The sequence below is a fragment of the Micromys minutus genome, assembly GCF_963924665.1.
Source record: "Micromys minutus genome assembly, chromosome: 1".
Lineage (NCBI taxonomy): Eukaryota > Metazoa > Chordata > Mammalia > Rodentia > Muridae > Micromys > Micromys minutus.
In genome coordinates this window covers 252,878,779-252,897,291 of record NC_137969.1, presented here as the reverse complement: position 1 = coordinate 252,897,291, position 18,513 = coordinate 252,878,779, and the positions used below count along the sequence as shown (strand labels likewise).

The 18,513-nt window shown below is 48.9% G+C and overlaps 1 protein-coding gene across 4 annotated transcripts in view; it reads left to right on the top strand.

Annotated features, from left to right (window-relative positions):
* Positions 1-18,513, top strand: part of CDC42BPB (CDC42 binding protein kinase beta) — a 76,663-nt gene that overhangs the window by 28,234 nt on the left and 29,916 nt on the right. For all 4 annotated transcript variants that reach the window (XR_013975347.1, XM_080929554.1, XM_080929555.1 and 1 more), the window contains exons 2-8: positions 3,239-3,330; positions 5,376-5,459; positions 7,717-7,812; positions 11,503-11,651; positions 14,978-15,071; positions 16,633-16,833; positions 17,669-17,917. Coding sequence is in view for 3 of the 4 variants with exons in the window: in XM_080929554.1 (XP_080785680.1) it covers positions 3,239-3,330; positions 5,376-5,459; positions 7,717-7,812; positions 11,503-11,651; positions 14,978-15,071; positions 16,633-16,833; positions 17,669-17,917 (965 nt within the window). In the remaining variant the exon portion in view is untranslated. The remainder of the gene's footprint in view (positions 1-3,238; positions 3,331-5,375; positions 5,460-7,716; positions 7,813-11,502; positions 11,652-14,977; positions 15,072-16,632; positions 16,834-17,668; positions 17,918-18,513) is intronic.

The following is an 18,513-nucleotide window of genomic DNA, read 5'->3' as shown; positions in this document are numbered from 1 at the left end:
CCTAGTCACTGATGGACGTGACTTCTAAGATAGGCTAGCTGTCAGGCTGCCGTGACTCAGGAGCCAGAGCTTTTCTCTGGGACCCACAGTGGAGTTAGGGGAACTGACCAGAACTAGGCAAATCATTTTCAGACTGCTTAAACACATGTGTGGTTCAAACCAAGTATTAAAATCTGCATTTCCCACCTGTTAAGAAGCAGTTAAAAATATTAACATAATTTCCTAGCCTGTCTCAAAACCAAAATAAATAAATCCACAAATAAAAGAGAATTGTCTTTATTTTTTAAAGAATTATTTATTTATTTTATATATGTGAGTATATTGTTGCTGTCTTCAGACACACCAGCAGAGGGCATCAGATCCCATTACAGATGGTTGTGAGCCATCATGTGATTGCTGGTTATTAAACTCAGGATTCCTGGAAAAACACTCAGTGTTCTTAACCACTGAGCCACCTCTCCAGCCCAATAATTTTCTTTAAACTAATTTCTATAAAATAGTGTAATTAAGAAAAAAGTCCACAATGTATAAGAGTCACATTTACAGCTGTATATCTGGATAGAGCAAGAGCACAGCAGTTACATACATACCCAGTGGGAAGAGTGCAGTAGTGTGGGAGCACAGCAGTGGGAAGAGTGCAGTACTGTGGGAGCACGACAATGGGAAGAGCAGTGTGCAGTAGTGGGAGCACAGCAGTGGAAAGAGTGCAGTAGTGTGGGAGCACAGCAGTGGGAAGAGCAGTGTGCAGTAGTATGGGAGCACAGCAGTGGGAAGAGCAGTGTGCAGTAGTGGGAGCACAGCAGTGGGGAGAGCAGTGTGCAGTAGTGTGGGAGCACGGCAGTGGCTTATTATTAGCAAGCTCACAGCAGGCATGGTTCGGCTTCCCACATAACATCTGAGAACTGTGGTCCTGAGTGTATAGTCTGGGCCTGGAGAGATGGCTCAGCGGTTAAGAGCACTGACTGTTCTTCCAGAGGTTCTGAGTTCAAATCCCAGCAACCACATGGTGGATCACAACCATCTGTAATGGGATCTGATGCCCTCTTCTGGTGTGTCTGAAGACAACGACGCTGTACTTATATATAATAAATAAATCTTTATTTAAAAAAAGAGTATAGTTTGGGTTGGGTTTGCCAGGGAAGGCATCTTAGGAACTATAAAAACATTTCTGTGTTCTTTGGAAAGTTCAGAAATTTTATTCTCAAAATTAAAGTAATAAAATATATATGAAATGATTGTTGTAAATTCTTGATGAAAATAATATTTTTAAAAATTAATATATCCAAGAAACTCAGCTCACAGATCCATTAAAGTGATCATTGAGTGATAGAAAAAGTTAAAAATCACAAGTAAAGTAAAAGTGGTGCAGAAGTTTGTAAGCAATTAACGATGCCCAGGAGCAAGAACTGAGAGAATGTGGACAAGTTGAGCCAGCACATGAAACTTTTATAGGTGGAATTTCCTTTGCTTCCCAAATGCTTCTGTGTGCCTGCAGTGTGTATGCCACGGCCCTCAAGCCTGCACCCCTGGTTCTGTGGGGTCCAGAAAGCCCTGCTGTCTGCCTCTGAGCTCTCACGGGAGGGCATGTTTGCTCTGTCGTTAACTGGCGTGTTTCCCTTCCCAAACACCTTTCTTCTGATTTATATAGAAGTCAGAGTTCGTGTTTTTCTTCACAGTAGAGTAAAAGGTACTGTTTGGTTCCCCCAACATTTCTAGCAGCTGTCTAAAAAAACCTTGTTTCCTTTGGGGGTTTTAAGAGTGGTTATTTTTGGTGATATTTGAAAGAAGCAAGCATGAACTGTAGCTGACCCTTTAAGTTCTAGCCCAGGGGTTTTCTTGTTAGGCCAGCCTTAAATTCCAGGCTTTGTGAGCTGCATTTTCTGAGCTCTGTGCTGCTGGGCGTTCATGGTGATGGGCCAGTGTCCACAGCTCGCCCTCTGACAGGAGCCAAGAGCTTTCTGTGGCTTCAGTACTGCTGTTAACAGTGAGCAGTAGTGACGGAACCTTTATCCTACACAGAGAGAAGTAAACTCAACAATATGGAGGTCAATGTAAAGTCTTTAAAATACCAGATTATACATTTTGACAGAGCTAGTTTTAGATACTGATATAAGATGTAAGGAGTAATACATTTGCTCAGTTTTGCCCAACTACCTAACATTCCAGAAACCTTTAGTAGCCAGGTGATGGTGGCACACCTTTAATCCCAGCACCCTGGAGGCAGAGACAAGCAGATCTGTGAATTTGAGGCCAGCCTGGTCTACAGAGGGTGTTCCAGGACAGCCCAGGCTACACAAAGAAAGAAGGAAAACCTCTAGTAATGAAAACTAATGGAGATTAGTGTAAAGTGGGTTTGGGTTTGATGGTGAGGGCGGGCAGGCCAGACCAGGGGAGGGGGACAGTGGTTGGGAGCCAGTCCATGAGGGACTAGCCCTGTCCCTGTCACCTACTCTCCTGGAGAGAAAGGAGAACTCTGTGAATTTTATCTATACTGGTAGATGTGGAGTGTGGTGCTCAAAGTCACAGAGCTCTGCCTGCACAGCCCCGAAGGCTGAAAGACCAAGTATGGGCTGCTTGTTTCCTTGCAGGCTCAGGGAGGACATTGTTTATCTGTTCTAGCTTCTGGTGGCCACCAGCGTTCCTTGGTATTAGCCAGTTTGGGGCTGCCTTCCTCCAGCCTCTGTCCAAATCTTATTCCTATAAGAACACCAAATCTTGGGCCGGAGAGATGGCTCACTAGTTAAGAACATGTGTCCTACAGAGAACCCAGGTTCAACTCCCAGCACCCACATCAGGTAGCTGACAACTACCTGGAACTCCAGGTCCAGTGCACGCCCCTGACCTCAGGCACGTGCACACACAGACATGCATGTGTGTACATGTAAATAAACAATAATAAAGGTATTTTAAAAAACACAATCTTGTTGGTTTTGGCGCTCACCCAGTTACATGTGACCTTATGTTAATTGCATCTGTGAAGAGAATTGTTTCCAAATAAGTCACATTCGAAAGAACACTTCATCCCTTCACCTTCCAAAGCCCAGCACCGTGCTGCTCTGTCAGTGGACCAGCCTTGGACCTGGCCAGGAAATTAGAGGGTTTAACAGATCTCAGAGCAACTGTATTTGTTACAGTAGATACTGAAGCATTTCTGCTGGTAAACATCTACTTTCAGAGAAACCTCTGATGCAATGGGGTGCCCACAGTTAGGTCTAAGAACTGTGTTTTCTTCTTACAGCTAAGCCTTTCACCCAGCTCGTGAAGGACATGCAGCTCCATCGGGAGGACTTTGAGATCATCAAAGTGATCGGAAGAGGAGCTTTTGGTGAGGTAAGAGAGACTCCCTCACATGGCCCAGGCAGTCCTGCCTCCTTACATCTTGGGCCTGACCACTGGTGTCATCTGAAGAGCTCTGGGTGGGTAAACAGGGCAGCTTTATGCTTCACAAAATTTCTTCCTTCATAAAATTCCATAGTTTGGGGGACAATATCTGTGTGTGTGAAAGCAATGATCTGTTTGCTATTTGTATATATTTGTACCTGGGGGGCCTGGTAGAGGCCAAGGTGGACGTGAGATGTCTTCTGTCTCTCTCCACCTTAGGCTTTGAGAGACAGTCTCACCTGTGCTGGGATTACAGGTGTTGAGAATGGCGCTCTGCTTTGTTCTAGGGTCCTGGGGATTGAGCTCAGGTCCTCTGGATGGAGCCAACTCCCTGACCTCAGGAGGACCAATAGTGATCCTCTGGAATACTTGAAGTTTGGGCTGGAAAGTTTCCGGTGGCACAAATGAGAAAATTATTCCTTGTTTATTTTGTTAAGTTGTTTTATAGTAAAACTTATCCCACAGACAAAAGAGTTTTTTTTTTACATTAAATTTTACTTGAATGTTTTACTTCTACATATTCCTAATAGATATTTCTCTGTGACACACATGTCCTTCCATGTGCTTTATTACCTATTTTGTTGGTTGTCCCAGCGGTAGTTTGTGCCTGCGGAAGTTCCATTGTTGTGGGTCTTGTTCTCAGCGTCCAGGTTCCTGTGCTTCCTCTTCAGAGAGTCAGTGTTTGTCTGAAGTCAGCTCTGCTGTCCTCTGCAGCTGTGAGCCCAGAATGGCTTTAAAGTGGCAGCACCTCATTTGCTAGCCCTCAGCTGGCTCTCAGGAGGGAAGAGCCATTCTGGTACAGCAATGGGCTTGCACCCAGAGCTGCTGATCTTCACAGAAACTCGTTCTGTGTACTGTTTCCTGTTTACTCGGGTTGCAGCAGGCTTGGCTGTTACTTTCTAAGCCACAGATAAACAGCATTATGAAGAGCCACCTGCACTGATATGTAGAGGGCTTTGTGTAGGGCAAACACCCTTGACTCAAAAGGCCTGTGGCTATGTCGGTGTGAACATCATGGACGAGCCATTGTCATCCACGGAAGATACTGAATTCTGGTGGTCATTTTAATTTGGGCTTTAAAAGCTTGTGCCTGCATGCTATTCCACAGTTCCTCGGGATGCCATTAAGACCCTCCCTCCCTAAAAGTCAACATCTGTGAAAAATGTCTGTCTAGCATCCATGCCATTAAGGATTATGAGGATTGAGCAAGAGTCCAGGATGTTCAGCATTGTCCCTAGCACCTGGCATGTACTTAGGACATTATAGTTCTCAGGGTCCCTTAATGGTGGCACTGTGATGTGTGTGCTACTTAGGAGAGCAGGCAGTTCCATCTGAGAGCTTTACGTTCCATGGCTCTTAGTGCAAAGAGACAATAGCCTTCAAACAGTAGCACACATCGTCTTGTAGATGAGTGGGAAGTGACACCCATGGTGGGTGTGCAAAGCTGTGGCTCATCTTGATGCTACTGGTCACCATGGAGGTCATTGGGGTTTGACAGACTCCTGAAAAGAGGTGGTAGTACAGCCAGGCCTGAAGGGTGCTTCTAAGCCTCTTGTATACTGGAGACCCTGCACAGCCACTACCTCTGTGAGGCAAAGCTTCAGATGAGCAGCTGGTGTCTGTAGAGGCTGGCTGGGGAGGTGGACATAGCAGGAGGGACAGGGAGGAGGCAGGTACAGCTTGCCCCAAGTACAGGGAGAAGACGAGCTACAAGCCAGCATAGAAAGGGCTGGGTTTGTTTTCCTGAGAATCTTCAGACGTTGCTCAGATGGAAGACGGGAAAACCCCAGTTCCCATTGCTTAGTCCTAAATTTAAACTGAGCCAAGCGGATTTGTCCACACTACAGTGTGGCTGAAGCCAAGTTGTGTTGTTTAGATGGCAAATCTCTCTCGACTCCTTGTCTCTCATCTCCTAGCCAGTTAAGATCAACTTTTAGATGTGCAAGGCTTTTCAACCACTAACTAACTTTTTTAAATTCAAATTTACATTCTAGGTTGCTGTTGTCAAAATGAAGAGCACTGAACGAATTTATGCAATGAAAATTCTCAACAAATGGGAGATGCTAAAGAGAGCAGAGGTATGTGTGAGTGTATAGTGTGTAAAGATGGAGAGGGAGGGGGAAGGAGGGAGAGGGGGAGAGGGAAGGAGGGGGGGAGGGGAGGGAGAGGGCCTGAGGAACTTCCGACATTCCTCACCGTCCTCTTTCACATGCAGAGGGAAACAGTTTTTGGGAACCCAAGTAGTGCAGAATTCTGCCTCCCTGCTCAAGGGCAGTAGAAATGAAGCATCAGAGTAAAGGGTCGGGGGAAGGAGCCGCTTGGTGGTGTGAGACACTTCTCCTTGGTTCATGATCCCCACCTCCAGCCTCTGGTCCCAGTCCAGGTGTCTTCTCACTGGCCCCTCCATCTGTCACGCTTGTTCCCCTCTCACTCCGCCAGGCCCCCTTGGCTCCCCTCTTTGCAAACCCTGCCTCTGGCCAGGACACTGCCGTCTGGGCTGCAGCATATGGCCAATCTCTGCTATCTGCAATGGGATGCTTCTGGGTGGAGGAGCACCTCCTTTTGGGAGACCCTTCTGTAGTTTCTACCCCGCTCTCTTGCTGCGCATACCTTCCTTACCACGGCACGCTATTGCTGTAGTACGCTGTTGTGGACTTCTTAACTGGTTTGCCATTGGTGCCACCTTGGGCAGCTAATGGTACACAAGGTCCTTAGGCCTCTGTGTATGTGTGCGTGTGTGTTGTTTTGGGAAGAAAGGTTTCCGGCTGGTCTGGAGCTCACTATTAGGCTGGCCTCTAAATCAGATCTTTCTGCCTCTACCTCCCAAGGGCTCGGATTAGAAGCAGGTGCTACCACACGAGGCTATGGAGGTTTCTTTCTTGAACTTCAGATTTTGTGGACAGGGTAGTATTGACTATCTTCCCACAGACACTCCATTCTCTTGGTGTCTGACTGGTTTCTATGCCTTGTTCTCCTTTCACACTGATTCCCTCTTTCCTGATGTAGCTCCACACACGACCACACAATCACACACGACCACACCCTCCTCTACTGCTTAAGAAGTGAACACTGGTTCACTAAGTAGTCACCATCCCTGACACCCCGTAGCCCCACACCTGCCTTGGCTACCTGCAGCAGCCTGGGGACCCACCTGCATGAGCAGTGTGTTCCCTCTGCTCCCTCAGCGTATTCCCTGTTCTCACATAGTTTGGGTCATGGTTGGCTTTCTGTAGCTTCACAAAATCCTGACTGGCCAAAAGCAGCTTAGGGAGAAGCGGGTTTATCCGTTCACCTTTCTCTGTCACGGTCCACACTTGAAGAACGTCAGGGCAGGAGCTGAAGCTGAGGCCGTGGAGGATGCTGTTTACCAGCCTGCTTCCCCAGCTCAGCCTGCTCTCTTACACAACTCAGAACCATCTTCCCAGGACTGGCGCTGCACACAGTGAGGTGGACCCTCCCACAGTAATCATTAATCATTAATTCCCTACAGGCTTGCCCACAGCCTGACTCACGGAGGTATTTTCTCAGTCGAGGTTCCCTCTCCCCACTGACTCTAGCTTGTGTCACGTTGGCAAAAACACTAACCAACACTGAAGTAGTCTTGGGGGAGGAGAGGCTGGTGCTACCTACGCAAGAGCTTGGGAGGTGGAAGGTGTGAGGTCTCATCCAGTGTTGGGTGGGAGAGCCCTGACTCGGTTTGAATTCAGTCACACAGCTTTAGAGACAGACAGACAGAGGGTGAGCTCTTTCTTTTTTAACCAGACCGGCTAAAAGCAAAAACCTTTTTATGCATGTGTTGATGGTCATCAGGAGTTGCTGTAGGTCACATCTGACTGTGACCATTCATCAAACTGAATAAATGGTGTTTTAGATCAGGAAGCAGGTTGTCCCTCTTGTCTGCCTTGTGGCTGCTCAGCGGCAGATGTACAATTGGGCATCATGTGTCACACCCAGGGCAGTTGAAGAGGCCGGTTTGGTAGAGGTGTGGGATGTGTGGGTTGGGGTTGGGGTTTGAGAACTGCTGCTGAGTCCATGGAAGGTGATCTTAAGGTGTGGACCACAGAGACGGCCAACATGGACAGAGACAGAGAAGGCTTGCCCTGGCTCCGGAGAGGAAGAGCAGAGAGCTCCAGTCTCTTGGCTTCTGCAGAAGCTGTGGGGGCCAGGCAGGATGTTTGGTTCCAGGTGAGGTAAAGACATCAGGCTCCAGCTAATCAGGATTCGAGGCGCCCTCTGCAGATCACAGTCCCAGCAGAGACTGCTAGTATTTAGGCATATGTTCTATGGGACCCTGCCTGGACGGACACAGACTGACTGTCCGCTTGTTCCTCACAGACAGCCTGCTTTCGAGAAGAGCGGGACGTGCTGGTGAACGGCGACTGCCAGTGGATCACGGCGCTGCACTACGCCTTCCAGGATGAGAACTACCTGGTGGGTCTGCACGCCCAGGGCACCGACCCCAGCTCAGGGACTTTTCCTCCCAGTCTTGGCTCCTCCTTGCTGCCACTCAGAAGAGAATAAGACAGTGGAGCGGTCACTGTCAGTACATAGCTTGCATTAAACTGAGGGGTTTGTCTCAATTCAGTGGCCACCAGGGAGAATTTTTAACAGGAAACTTCCAAGGTCTGTACAACATTTTTCTCAAACCATTAGTTTACTGAATGACTTGGTTCCGAGTTGTGAAGGCTGAGGCAGTCCTGGCTCTGCACTGCACACCTGACTTTCCCATGTGAGGGGCAGAGGAGGTGAGTTCTTGGCAGGTCTTAGCAGTGTTTCTTGGGTGCTCCTGACAAGCCAGCACTCAACTCGAAGCACTTTGGAAGTCACACCTTCCTTTGTCAGCTTTACGGTGCACATACGTGTGTAGAGTTGAGTGTGCACAGCTGTGGACCAGTCCTCAGGCAGCCGGTGGAGATGAGGCTGATGGTCCTGAGCCCTCAGTGGCCTCGGGCTCCTTATTTAGGAATTCCAGGATGACTCGATTGAGATTGTTTGAGTGGACTCGGAGAAGCAGGGCTATGCCAACGCGCTCTAGCCGGTGCTTTGCCTCAGCTGCAGCTGAACAGGGTATAATTGCTGTTGTAACACAGCCTCTAGATGGGGGCCTGAGGCCCGTCTCTGTCCACACAGCTCCTTTGCCTGTTTGCCTTTTGAAGCTCCTTGGTCAAGTATCCATTTGTTTGCAAAACATTTTTATTCATCGTAAAATAGTTTCTTTCAAACGTCAAAACCCCGAGATTTGAACACCCAGGGTTTGGTAGATGGTGTCTGTCATATTGTTTGTTTAGAGTACTGTGTCTTTGTTCCAGCAGAGGACAGCTGATGTGCATCGGTGCCCCGAGATACATTAGGCCTCTGGTTATATTGGCCAGACTTGCCAATGACTCCCATGTTGTAAGATTTTGTGAACACCCTCCTTTGGTAACTGGGGTGTCTGGGGCACAGAGTGTGTAGCCATGAGACACGGTCCTTGCACAGGTGACAGAGGCTGTGTTAGGCTCCCTGTTCTGTTTTTGTGAGAAAGGTGGTTGATGTTCCTCAGTTCCTGATGAACGTTTCTGCCGCAGATACCCTGTAGATCGAGTGCTCTACTGACAGGAACCATGTGAGCTTTCAGGGGGAACTAGGCATCATGGGAAGACTTTTGTTTCAGATCTTTTCTCAGCTCAGCCATGTGGTGCTGTACGAAGTGTGTAAACAAGACATCAGCTGTTTTCGAGATTCACACTCAGCTAGGAATCTCCAGGGCAGATTCGGTGTTCTCGGTTGCTTTCTAGGATGTAGAGAGTCAGCAGACATGCTGCCTCAGCCAGAGCACATGGGATTGTCGGAATAGGAGCTGGACCGTAAGGGAGACAGATGCCTCACTTGGGAGCATGGGTTCATCTGTGGCCCAGGAGCTAGTGTGTATTCAGATTCTGAGATTTCTGAAGTCTTATTAAGGAAAGCCTGTTGACCACCAACTGAAAGAGTGTAGAATTATTGACTTCACCCCCAACCTTGCCTGACAGCAGAGGTTACTCCAAACTAAGTTTCTTTGGATCTGCCCTACAAGCTGTTAATTTCCTTTCCATGGCTTCTTTTCCAGAGAGCTGCCAGTCACAGCATAAGAACAGACCTGCAGAGCTCTCTTTAGATTCCTAGGTAGACTGGAGACCTCGGAGCTCAGCTGTGGTCCTGACTCTCGCCCTCTGTTATCCTGAGGGCTGCTGTTTCGTTCCTCCTGTGTCTTCTCCTCCCCCACACCAAGAACATCCTGCAGCAGCTGCTGATTCTTCCTCCAGGGTTTCTAGAGTGTCTGCCCACAGTCTTCAGTCCCCACCATCCCTCCATGGACAGCACCTGGCCTGCCTGAAAGGCCTCACAGTCTCACTGATCCAAAACCCCCAGCCCTGCTGAGCTCTTGCTACAAGCTCTGGCCTCATCCCTCCCTGTACCTAGATTTGCTGTCACTGTCACTCCAGCGGCCAGACTCCTCTCTTCCCTCTTGGTCTCCTTACACACCCTATGTGTCCTTTTGGCCTTGACTCTTAGCGCCCCTTAGTCTGTGCTCAGTAGCTTCTGGTCATGGGCTGTGTCAGACAGGCTTGTTTTTAGGCCTTCCCTTGCTCTCTGTGCTTCCTGTGCTCTTCCTTCAGTAATATGAACCCTGCTGAGCATTTTCCATTTTCACACCTCAGGCCCCTGCATCTGCCTCCCAGGAGTACATCCCGCTAAGTGTTGAGGCAGGCTGGGTTGGAGGTGCTGTGTGATAGAGATGTAATTTGGCATATGTCCACCAAGAGGCTTTTGTGCTGCAAAAGTTGAGCAAGGTACAGGAGGCAGACTTGGTGATACAGGACACTGCCCTTAAGCACGCTGTTGGTTGGGAAGAGACACAGGAAGAAGGAAGGCTTTGTAGAGGGACACCTGAGAAGGATTTCAGAAGTTGGGTGAAGAGCTGTTGGTTACACTCTTAAAGACCAGGATGCTCTAGTTTGCTCGCCCCCAGTCACTGGCATGGTGATCACTTGAGTTTCATAGGGCAGGCATCCTCTGTCCTGTTAGATTGTGGGCCCTAAGTTTGGCACGAGAGGACTGTTGAGGACAGACAGGTGACAGGCTAGCTCAGCTAGCTGAAGGCAGTGCGTGCTTGCCGTCCAGGGAAGAACTGTTATTGTCTTAGATCTCGGTTCTTTTCAAGAGTGGCTTCCTTGCCTCAGCTAACCAGGCAGTGATAATTCCTTATTGCAGTGGTGACTTAAAAATTAGTTTGTCAGGCTGGAGAGACAGCTCAGTGGTTAAGAGCACTGACTGCCAGAGGTCCTGAGTTCAATTCCCAGCAACCACATAGTGGCTCGCATCCATCTGTAATGTGACCTGATGCCCTCTTCTGGTGTGTCTGAAGACAGCTATGGTGTACTCATATATATTAAATAAATTATTTTTTAAAAAATTAGTTTGTCATGGAGATGAGACAGCGTGTTTCACTCTGTGTCCCAGAGCCAAGTAGCACCAGTAGAGCTGCTGTGGACTGCCACCCTCCTGTGACCTACAGTGGTCCTCCCATCCCACACCCTCTGACGTGAGATGCTTCCATTAGGGCCTCTGCAGCTCCAAGGTTGTCAGCATAAGCCTCTGAGCGCTGCATGGCAGGCAGAGGCAGTGTGTCTCTGCTAATACTGTACCTCACACACTGGCCCTGTGGCCGTGTAGTGAAGGGGTACACTCAGCTTGTTGAAGAGACATTTCTCTCTGAAGTAGGAGCTGTCTGACCTGCTTGTGGCTGATCCCATCTTCCCTTCCCTTCCCACGCTTGGATGACATCCTTTGAGCAGGAGCTGCTGGGGTCCCACAGTTTTGGATGGTACTTTCGTGCTCTGATCAGCCTGCAGAGGCTGCTTCAGCTCTCTGGCTCTGTACAGCCTTTCTCATTGACTAGCTGCACTGTGTAGTGATGTCTGTTCTCAGCTCGTGTGTATTTGGATCACAGCAGCATAGCACAGGTCATCAGTGTAGAGCCCAGGCTAGGAAGACAGCCTGGCCTACATGTCTGACCCAGCAGGTTCCAGTGAGACAGCTTCCGCAGTAGCTAGAGGAGTTCGGTGTTAAGAGCTGTTTTCTCTCCTTTCTGATTTGCAGTACTTGGTTATGGATTACTATGTGGGTGGTGATTTGCTGACCCTGCTGAGTAAGTTTGAAGACAAACTTCCAGAAGACATGGCACGGTTCTACATCGGCGAGATGGTGCTGGCCATTGACTCGATCCACCAGCTCCACTACGTGCACAGGTAACTGCCGATCCATGAAATTCACAAATATTACATCGAACAGGAAAAGCCTCCTTTACACCTTGAGCCCCACAACACCCAGAATGTGGGGCTCCCATTGCTCCATTTGTGATGTTGAATTTCCAACAGCTGAGCCATCTTAGCTTTTAGGGGTCCCTATTTGCCCGTCCTCACTGGCCTCATGACTCCATCCACTGCACCCCCATGCTCTTAGCTGTCCAGACTGGCCTATAAAGCCCTCACAGGAGAGGGGAGGGCTGAAGCATAGGTGTTCTGTTGCAGCCTGGAAAAGGCCAGAAGAGTCACCTGCAGGGGCGCCCTCCCTTGGAGTCACCCTTTCCTTTCTCACATTGCCCCGGATGGTGAAATAGCTTCTGGTGGAGTCAGTACACAATGCTTACAGCCAAGCCTTGTGATGTATAAAAAGAGAACATGTCTATATTTGTCTGTGTGTCTGTATACCACTTGTGTGGGTTCCTGGGGAATCCAGAAGGTGAGACTGGATTGCTAGAGTGACAGTTACAGGCATTGTGAGCTGCCTGACGTGGGTGCTGGGAACCAAACTTCTGTCCTCTAGAGAGCAGCAAGTGCTTAACCACTGAGCCATCTCTTCAGGCCCTAAAGTAATCATTTCGTGTGTGTGTGTGTGTGTGTGTGTGTGTGTGTGTGTGTGTGTGTGTGTGTGAGAGAGAGAGAGAGAGAGAGAGACAGAGAGAGACAGAGACAGAGACAGAGACAGACAGACAGACATAGACAGAGAAAAAGAAAGAGAGAATGTAGGCATATGCGCATATGGAAGTTAGAAAGCAAGTTGCAGGAATTTATTTCTCTACCATGAGGGTCCTAAGATGACATCCATTACCTTTACCCATGAAATTGTCTAGCTGGCTCATGGGTTCTTAATTAGTTAATTTGAGTAGCTGTATGTGTCAGTGAGCATTACATTAGAGCCTTGAAAATATAAATTAGCTTTGCCTGTTTTTAATTATGCATCCTGAGTCACACTACACACATTGTTGGGTTTGCGGCCTGGAGTGGGATTCTTCCACTACAGCCTCGCTATTGCTGAGCTTACAAGTGTGCACTGTCACTCCTGGCCTGTCTGTGGTGTGGATATCTTTCTCCCTTTTAACGTTGGAGTCCTAGAGATTGAACTTAGGGTCTCACGTATACCAGCAAGTGCCCTACTGGGCTGCACCCCAGCTGTAACATTTCCTACCAAAACACTGTTTGAAATAGCAAGAAAAGTAGAAGAGCATCTGCCCAGACTCACACACTGCTGACTTGTTGCCCAGTCTCTCCCTCTCCCATGTGCATTCACAGATGTGCAAAGCACCTTTCCGGAGCCACATTGTTTTAGATGCCTTAGGATTAGGTGCATTCTCTTCATAGACTGCTTAGCTGCTTGTTTTATTTTTGTTTTTGTTTTGAGACAGGTCTTTATAAGATAACTCTGGCTGTCCTGGGCTTGCTATGCAGACCAGGCTGGCCTCTCTGGAGTGGTGGGATTAATGGCTTACACCACTCTGCCCAGCCATTGAAACCCATTCCTCTCTGTGCTCACACCGGCCCTCGATCCTTCTATAGTTACTCTCTGTCACTGTGGTAAAACACCAAGGCCCAGGGCAGCGTAAGAGAGAGCTCCTTGTGGCTTATAGTCCCCGATGGGGAAGAGTCAGTGGTGGCAGGATTAGAGCCAAGGCCCCTGAAGCCAAAAGCTCACACATTGAATTGAGAGCTGGAAGTGGCTTGTCTTTAGCCTCTGAAAGCCACTTGTAGTGACAGACTTCCTCTAGCAGGGGCATCTCCTTAGCCTCCCCACAGCACCAGCTGCAGACCACAGGTCCCAGTGCCTAAGACTAAGGACAGTCCTCCAGTGAGAGTCAGATCCAGGATCACACTCAAGCCCCATCTTCTCCACCTTTTAAATTCGGAATCCTCCCCCATCCTCTCTTTGTTTTTTGTGAACTTGGTGCTTTTAAAGAATACTGTACCCACTCTTGCAGTAGAACAGGCATGGCTGGTCCTCTGGTTGTAGGGTAAAGCATCCTTCAATTTGCAGATGCCGTCTGTCGGTTCTGTGACAGCGACGAACCAGGCTACCCAGCGATGCTTCGTTTGACTTTTCCTGAAATTCTTGTGCCCTAAAAAGGCACTTTGAACCCATGCACATGTGTTCCTATTTGAGTGGTCCCTGACAGGTTCTACCTGGGCTAGGCTTCACTGCTGGCACTGCATGACCTACTTACATCTTCTGCCCCAGGAAGTTCTCCACTTCTCTCTGTCTGCATGTTTCAAGTGTTCATTCCTTGAGGGCGGAGCCCTCTGGGAGGTTGGGGAGTGCTCCCAACTGCTGTTCCTGCTTCCAGTCTCTGTCATATCTGTCTACTCTGCTATGTGCAGACGCCCTAGGTGTGGGCATTAGGTGCGTCTGGTGTGTCTCAGCTGCACACAGTATCTATTTGGTGTGTCTGCAGAGTAATTCCAGAACCAGTATTTCTGGATCAGAAGACATACCCGCTTGCTTGCCAATCCGTAGTGTTTGAAATACCATTTCCTCTGCGTGATGGGATCCCCGTGTTCCCCTGCAGGGCTCTCCCATGTGGCTGCGGTGCAGTCTGCACACAATCCTACAGTGGATACCAAGCATGTGCTGCGGGAAACAGATGTGAGCATGGCTTTGGTAGCTGTGTTCTCTTGCTTCAGAGTAGTCTGTGATGATCTTACTCTGAGGCCTCAGCCCACATTTGGGCATGTAGAAAGGCCGTTGACTGCGTGGGCGCTGGGCAGCCTGCCTGGGCTGTGAGACTGTGCCGTTTGCTGTGGTAGCCGGCTCTGCAGGGAGCTCAGTCCGTGTAGACTGTTAGCCTGCGGCACCTCTCCCTGGCTCCATTGCCTCTCTCTCTGCCACATGCCCCTTGATCTCCTTTTACATTTCTCATAGATACACTGTGTGGGGTCATCACAGGCAATGCTGAGAGAGGATAGGGCCGGGGAACAGACAGAAGGACAGGGCTTGAGAGAGGAGAGCACAAGAGCACAGAGCTGGAGGGGGGAGACCCTCAGAGCTGGATCTACAGGCATCTGTGGAACACTTGGCTGTTAAGTGGTTGCTGGGCTCCAAAGGCTGAACACCAAGCCCCCTTTCCTGAGCCGTCTCCCTAGCTCTTAGATATTATTTTCTGATCCTGGGGCTGATGAGCCTCCTCACGAAGGCAGGAGATAACTGAGAACCTTAGCTGTGGGCAGGTGACAAGCTTGGTCAGGCTGCTCTTGGTGTGATCACGATTCTCTCTGTGCACCCATTCTGCTTCTGTCACCCACAGAGACATTAAGCCTGACAATGTCCTTCTGGATGTCAACGGTCATATCCGCCTGGCTGACTTCGGGTCGTGCTTGAAGATGAATGATGACGGCACTGTAGGTATTCCCGCTGGAGACCGACTTTGCTTTTCAGTTTGGCCTGGGGTGAAAGGGGGTTCAGTGTCCAGTTTGAGATAACATTGAGAAAAAAAATCTGGGGGCTGGAGAGATGGTCCAGTGGTTAAGAGCACTGACTGCTCTTCCAGAGGTCCTGAGTTCAATTCCCAGCAACCCCTATTGTCTGGTGTGTCTGAGGACAGCAATAGTGTACTCATATACATAAAATAAATAATTAAATAAAAAGAAAAGAAGACAAATCTGTTCAGGAGACAATTGAAATTTGGGAAATTTTTAGTTTGAAAACCATATATGTGCATGTGTGCCATGTGCAGCTGTGTATGTAAGTGTACAGGTGTGCAGGCATGTGCCTGTGTGGAGGCCAGAGGATGCTCTTGGGCACCATTCTTCAGAATTCTGCCCCGGGTAGCTTTCTGCCTGGTGAGCTTTTTCAGATGGGGTTCCTTGGGACAGAATGCTGTGAGCACCAGCTGATGTCCCTGTTTTTGGACAGGAGGGAGCCTGGCTCAGCTGGTACCTATGCTCAGACCAATACTGGAGTCAGTGGCCTCTCACTGGCCAGCTCTCTACCCTGTTTAATTCACCCTGGGTCATCACATTCTCTCTTGTGACCACAGCAGCCCCTGCAGTCCCTTACAGGAGGCTTTGCTTCTTTAAATCCTACACTTAGGTGTGGTGCCATATACTCCAAAAGTGAGCAGCCTAGGCATTTCCTACCAGTGTGTTTTCAAGGCCGTGGGGCTGTGTGTGCTCCACTGTACTTTTTGGTTTTTGTTGTTGTTTGTGACTTTCTGTCCCACATTGACTTGTTGGCAGACTGATGCTGTGGTCCGCTCCTGTATGTGACTCGCTGTGCTGGAAAGCGCTAGGCACAGTCCCTGCTGTCTACTCAGAGCAGCGCTTCTTACCCTGCTTGTCCCTGAGATGCTCTTTCCAAAGGGGACCCCATGGAGTCTGGTCTCTTAGATGAGACTGGGCTAGTGTATTGGCCACTGCCCGGCTGTGTCCCATCAGCTTATTTATCTAACCCTCTCTTGCTTTTCCGTGGTGATAGACTAGCCCTTATTGGGCCTTCATGAGTGGTGCCTTTGCTTTGGGCATGTGCCTGCTGATGTTGTATCAGACCCCTAAACAAAGACTGTCTAGCCCTGTTCATATTGGGCCAAATTGCCTTTTTCCCCTCTAGATATCCAGGGTGGGTTGTGTTAGGAAGCCACAGCCCCTGGGAGCTTGTTAGAAGCCAGCACATGCTTTTCCTAAAGCCTTGCGTTGAACTGGACAGTCAAGAGCTGGCCTGGGCACAGCCCCCTAGACCACCCTGCAAGCATGGGCAGCAGCTGTGGACATGCCGCTGGGAACGTCCCAGAGCTGAGCCTGCAAGAGTGCTTGTGCATGCGTGTCAAATCACCTGGCCTTGCTTCCTGGTCACCCACCATTATTATTCCACGACTGTTTGTTCTCTGTTACTGCTGCTAAGGAATGTGGTTAGAAATATTAGTGACGTTCTGGGTTCCCTTGTCTCTCCCCTTCTCCCTCCAAGGTTCAGTCTTCCGTGGCTGTGGGCACACCCGACTACATCTCACCAGAGATCCTGCAGGCCATGGAGGACGGCATGGGCAAATACGGGCCTGAGTGTGACTGGTGGTCCTTGGGCGTCTGCATGTATGAGATGCTGTATGGAGAAACACCGTTTTACGCAGAGTCTCTGGTGGAGACATACGGAAAGATCATGAACCACGAGGTGAGGTGCTGTATGCTGTTCTATCGCCTTCACAGGCTGGGGTGAGTGGTGGGAGGCCAGATGGGGTAGGAGAAAAAGGGAGAGGGGAACAGAGGTTTGAGATCCCATTAACTGCGTACTGGGACAGAAAGGAAGACATGCTTCAACGATACTGCTGTGTTCCAGCCCTGCGGTGCGCTTCTTGTGTTTGCTGAGCGCTCTGCAGGTCACGCTGCATGAATCCCCGAGTCACACTTGTCTGTGTTCCTTGCTGGTTTGAGAGCCAGAACTCTAGTCTGGCAAATCTGACTGTGAGCAGTACTTACTGCTCAGCTATGAAAGTCTGTTTTAATTAATTTACTTACTTGTGTATGATGCATGTGTGTGGGTGTATGTGCCACAACGCGTGTTGGAAGCTGGAGGATGACTTTGTGGCGCTTTTTCCTCTTTATGTTGGTTCTGGGGATCAAACTCCAAACACCAGGCTGCAAGGCAAGTGAGTGTATTTTACCCACAAGCTTTCTTGCAGGCCCAAAGGGAATAGGTTTTTTGTTGGCCTTTTTGGAATTAAAATTTCCTAGCTTCAGTCAGGCAGTGGTGGCGCACGCCCTTAATCCCAGCACTCAGGAGGCTGAGGCAGGTAAATCTCTAAGACTGAGGACAGCCAGGGATACAGGGAGAAACCCTGTCTCGGGGTGGGGGTTGGGGGTCCCTAGCCTCAGCTTACCCCTGGTTAATTATGAAGTCAGGATTACTTCTTGTACTGTTCATACATCTCAGGTTTTCCTTACTACCGCTCCTTCCTCCGCACATTTCGGGTTTTGCTGACTGCTTCTGGCCATTTCTTTCTCCCCAGGAACGGTTTCAGTTCCCATCACATGTCACCGACGTCTCTGAAGAAGCAAAAGACCTTATCCAGAGACTAATATGCAGCAGAGAACGGCGGCTCGGGCAGAACGGGATAGAGGATTTTAAGAAACATGCGTTCTTTGAAGGTCTAAATTGGGAAAATATACGAAACCTGGAAGCACCCTACATTCCCGATGTGAGCAGCCCTTCTGACACGTCCAACTTCGATGTGGATGATGACATGCTGAGAAACATCGTGAGTGCCAGGCCCGTGTCCTCCTGGGGTTGCTTTACAGTGTGGGTCTGAGTCAGCATTGTTTGCTGCTATCTGCTGAACAAGTCAGTCAGCTGCAGGACCAGAGAGGCGGGTGGCTCAGCTCAAGATCTCCTGACTCTTCCAGAGGGCCCAAGTTCCCAGCACCCGTATGAGGCAGCTCAGTACTGCCTGCCACTCCAGCTGGAGGGGCTCCAACACTCTCCTCTGGTTTTTTGCACGTGACTGCATACATGTAGCATAGACAGACACACACACACACACACACAAATAAAAATTAAAGCAGCTGTGTGAGATGACACACGCCTTTAATCCCAGCACTCTTGAGAGGCAAAGGCAGGTAGATCTCCCTAAATTCAAGACCAGCCTGATCTACAAAGTGAATTCCAGCCCTGACAGATGTGTATAGTTAGACCCTGTATAAACATTACATTTTTATCTTTGGCAGTTACTTTAAAGCCTTCATCTTGGTCTTTTGTTTTTGATTTTAAAAAATGTTCTTACTGTCATACATGTGAAAGTTTTTGATATATATATATATATATATATATATATATATATATGTATGTATGTATGTA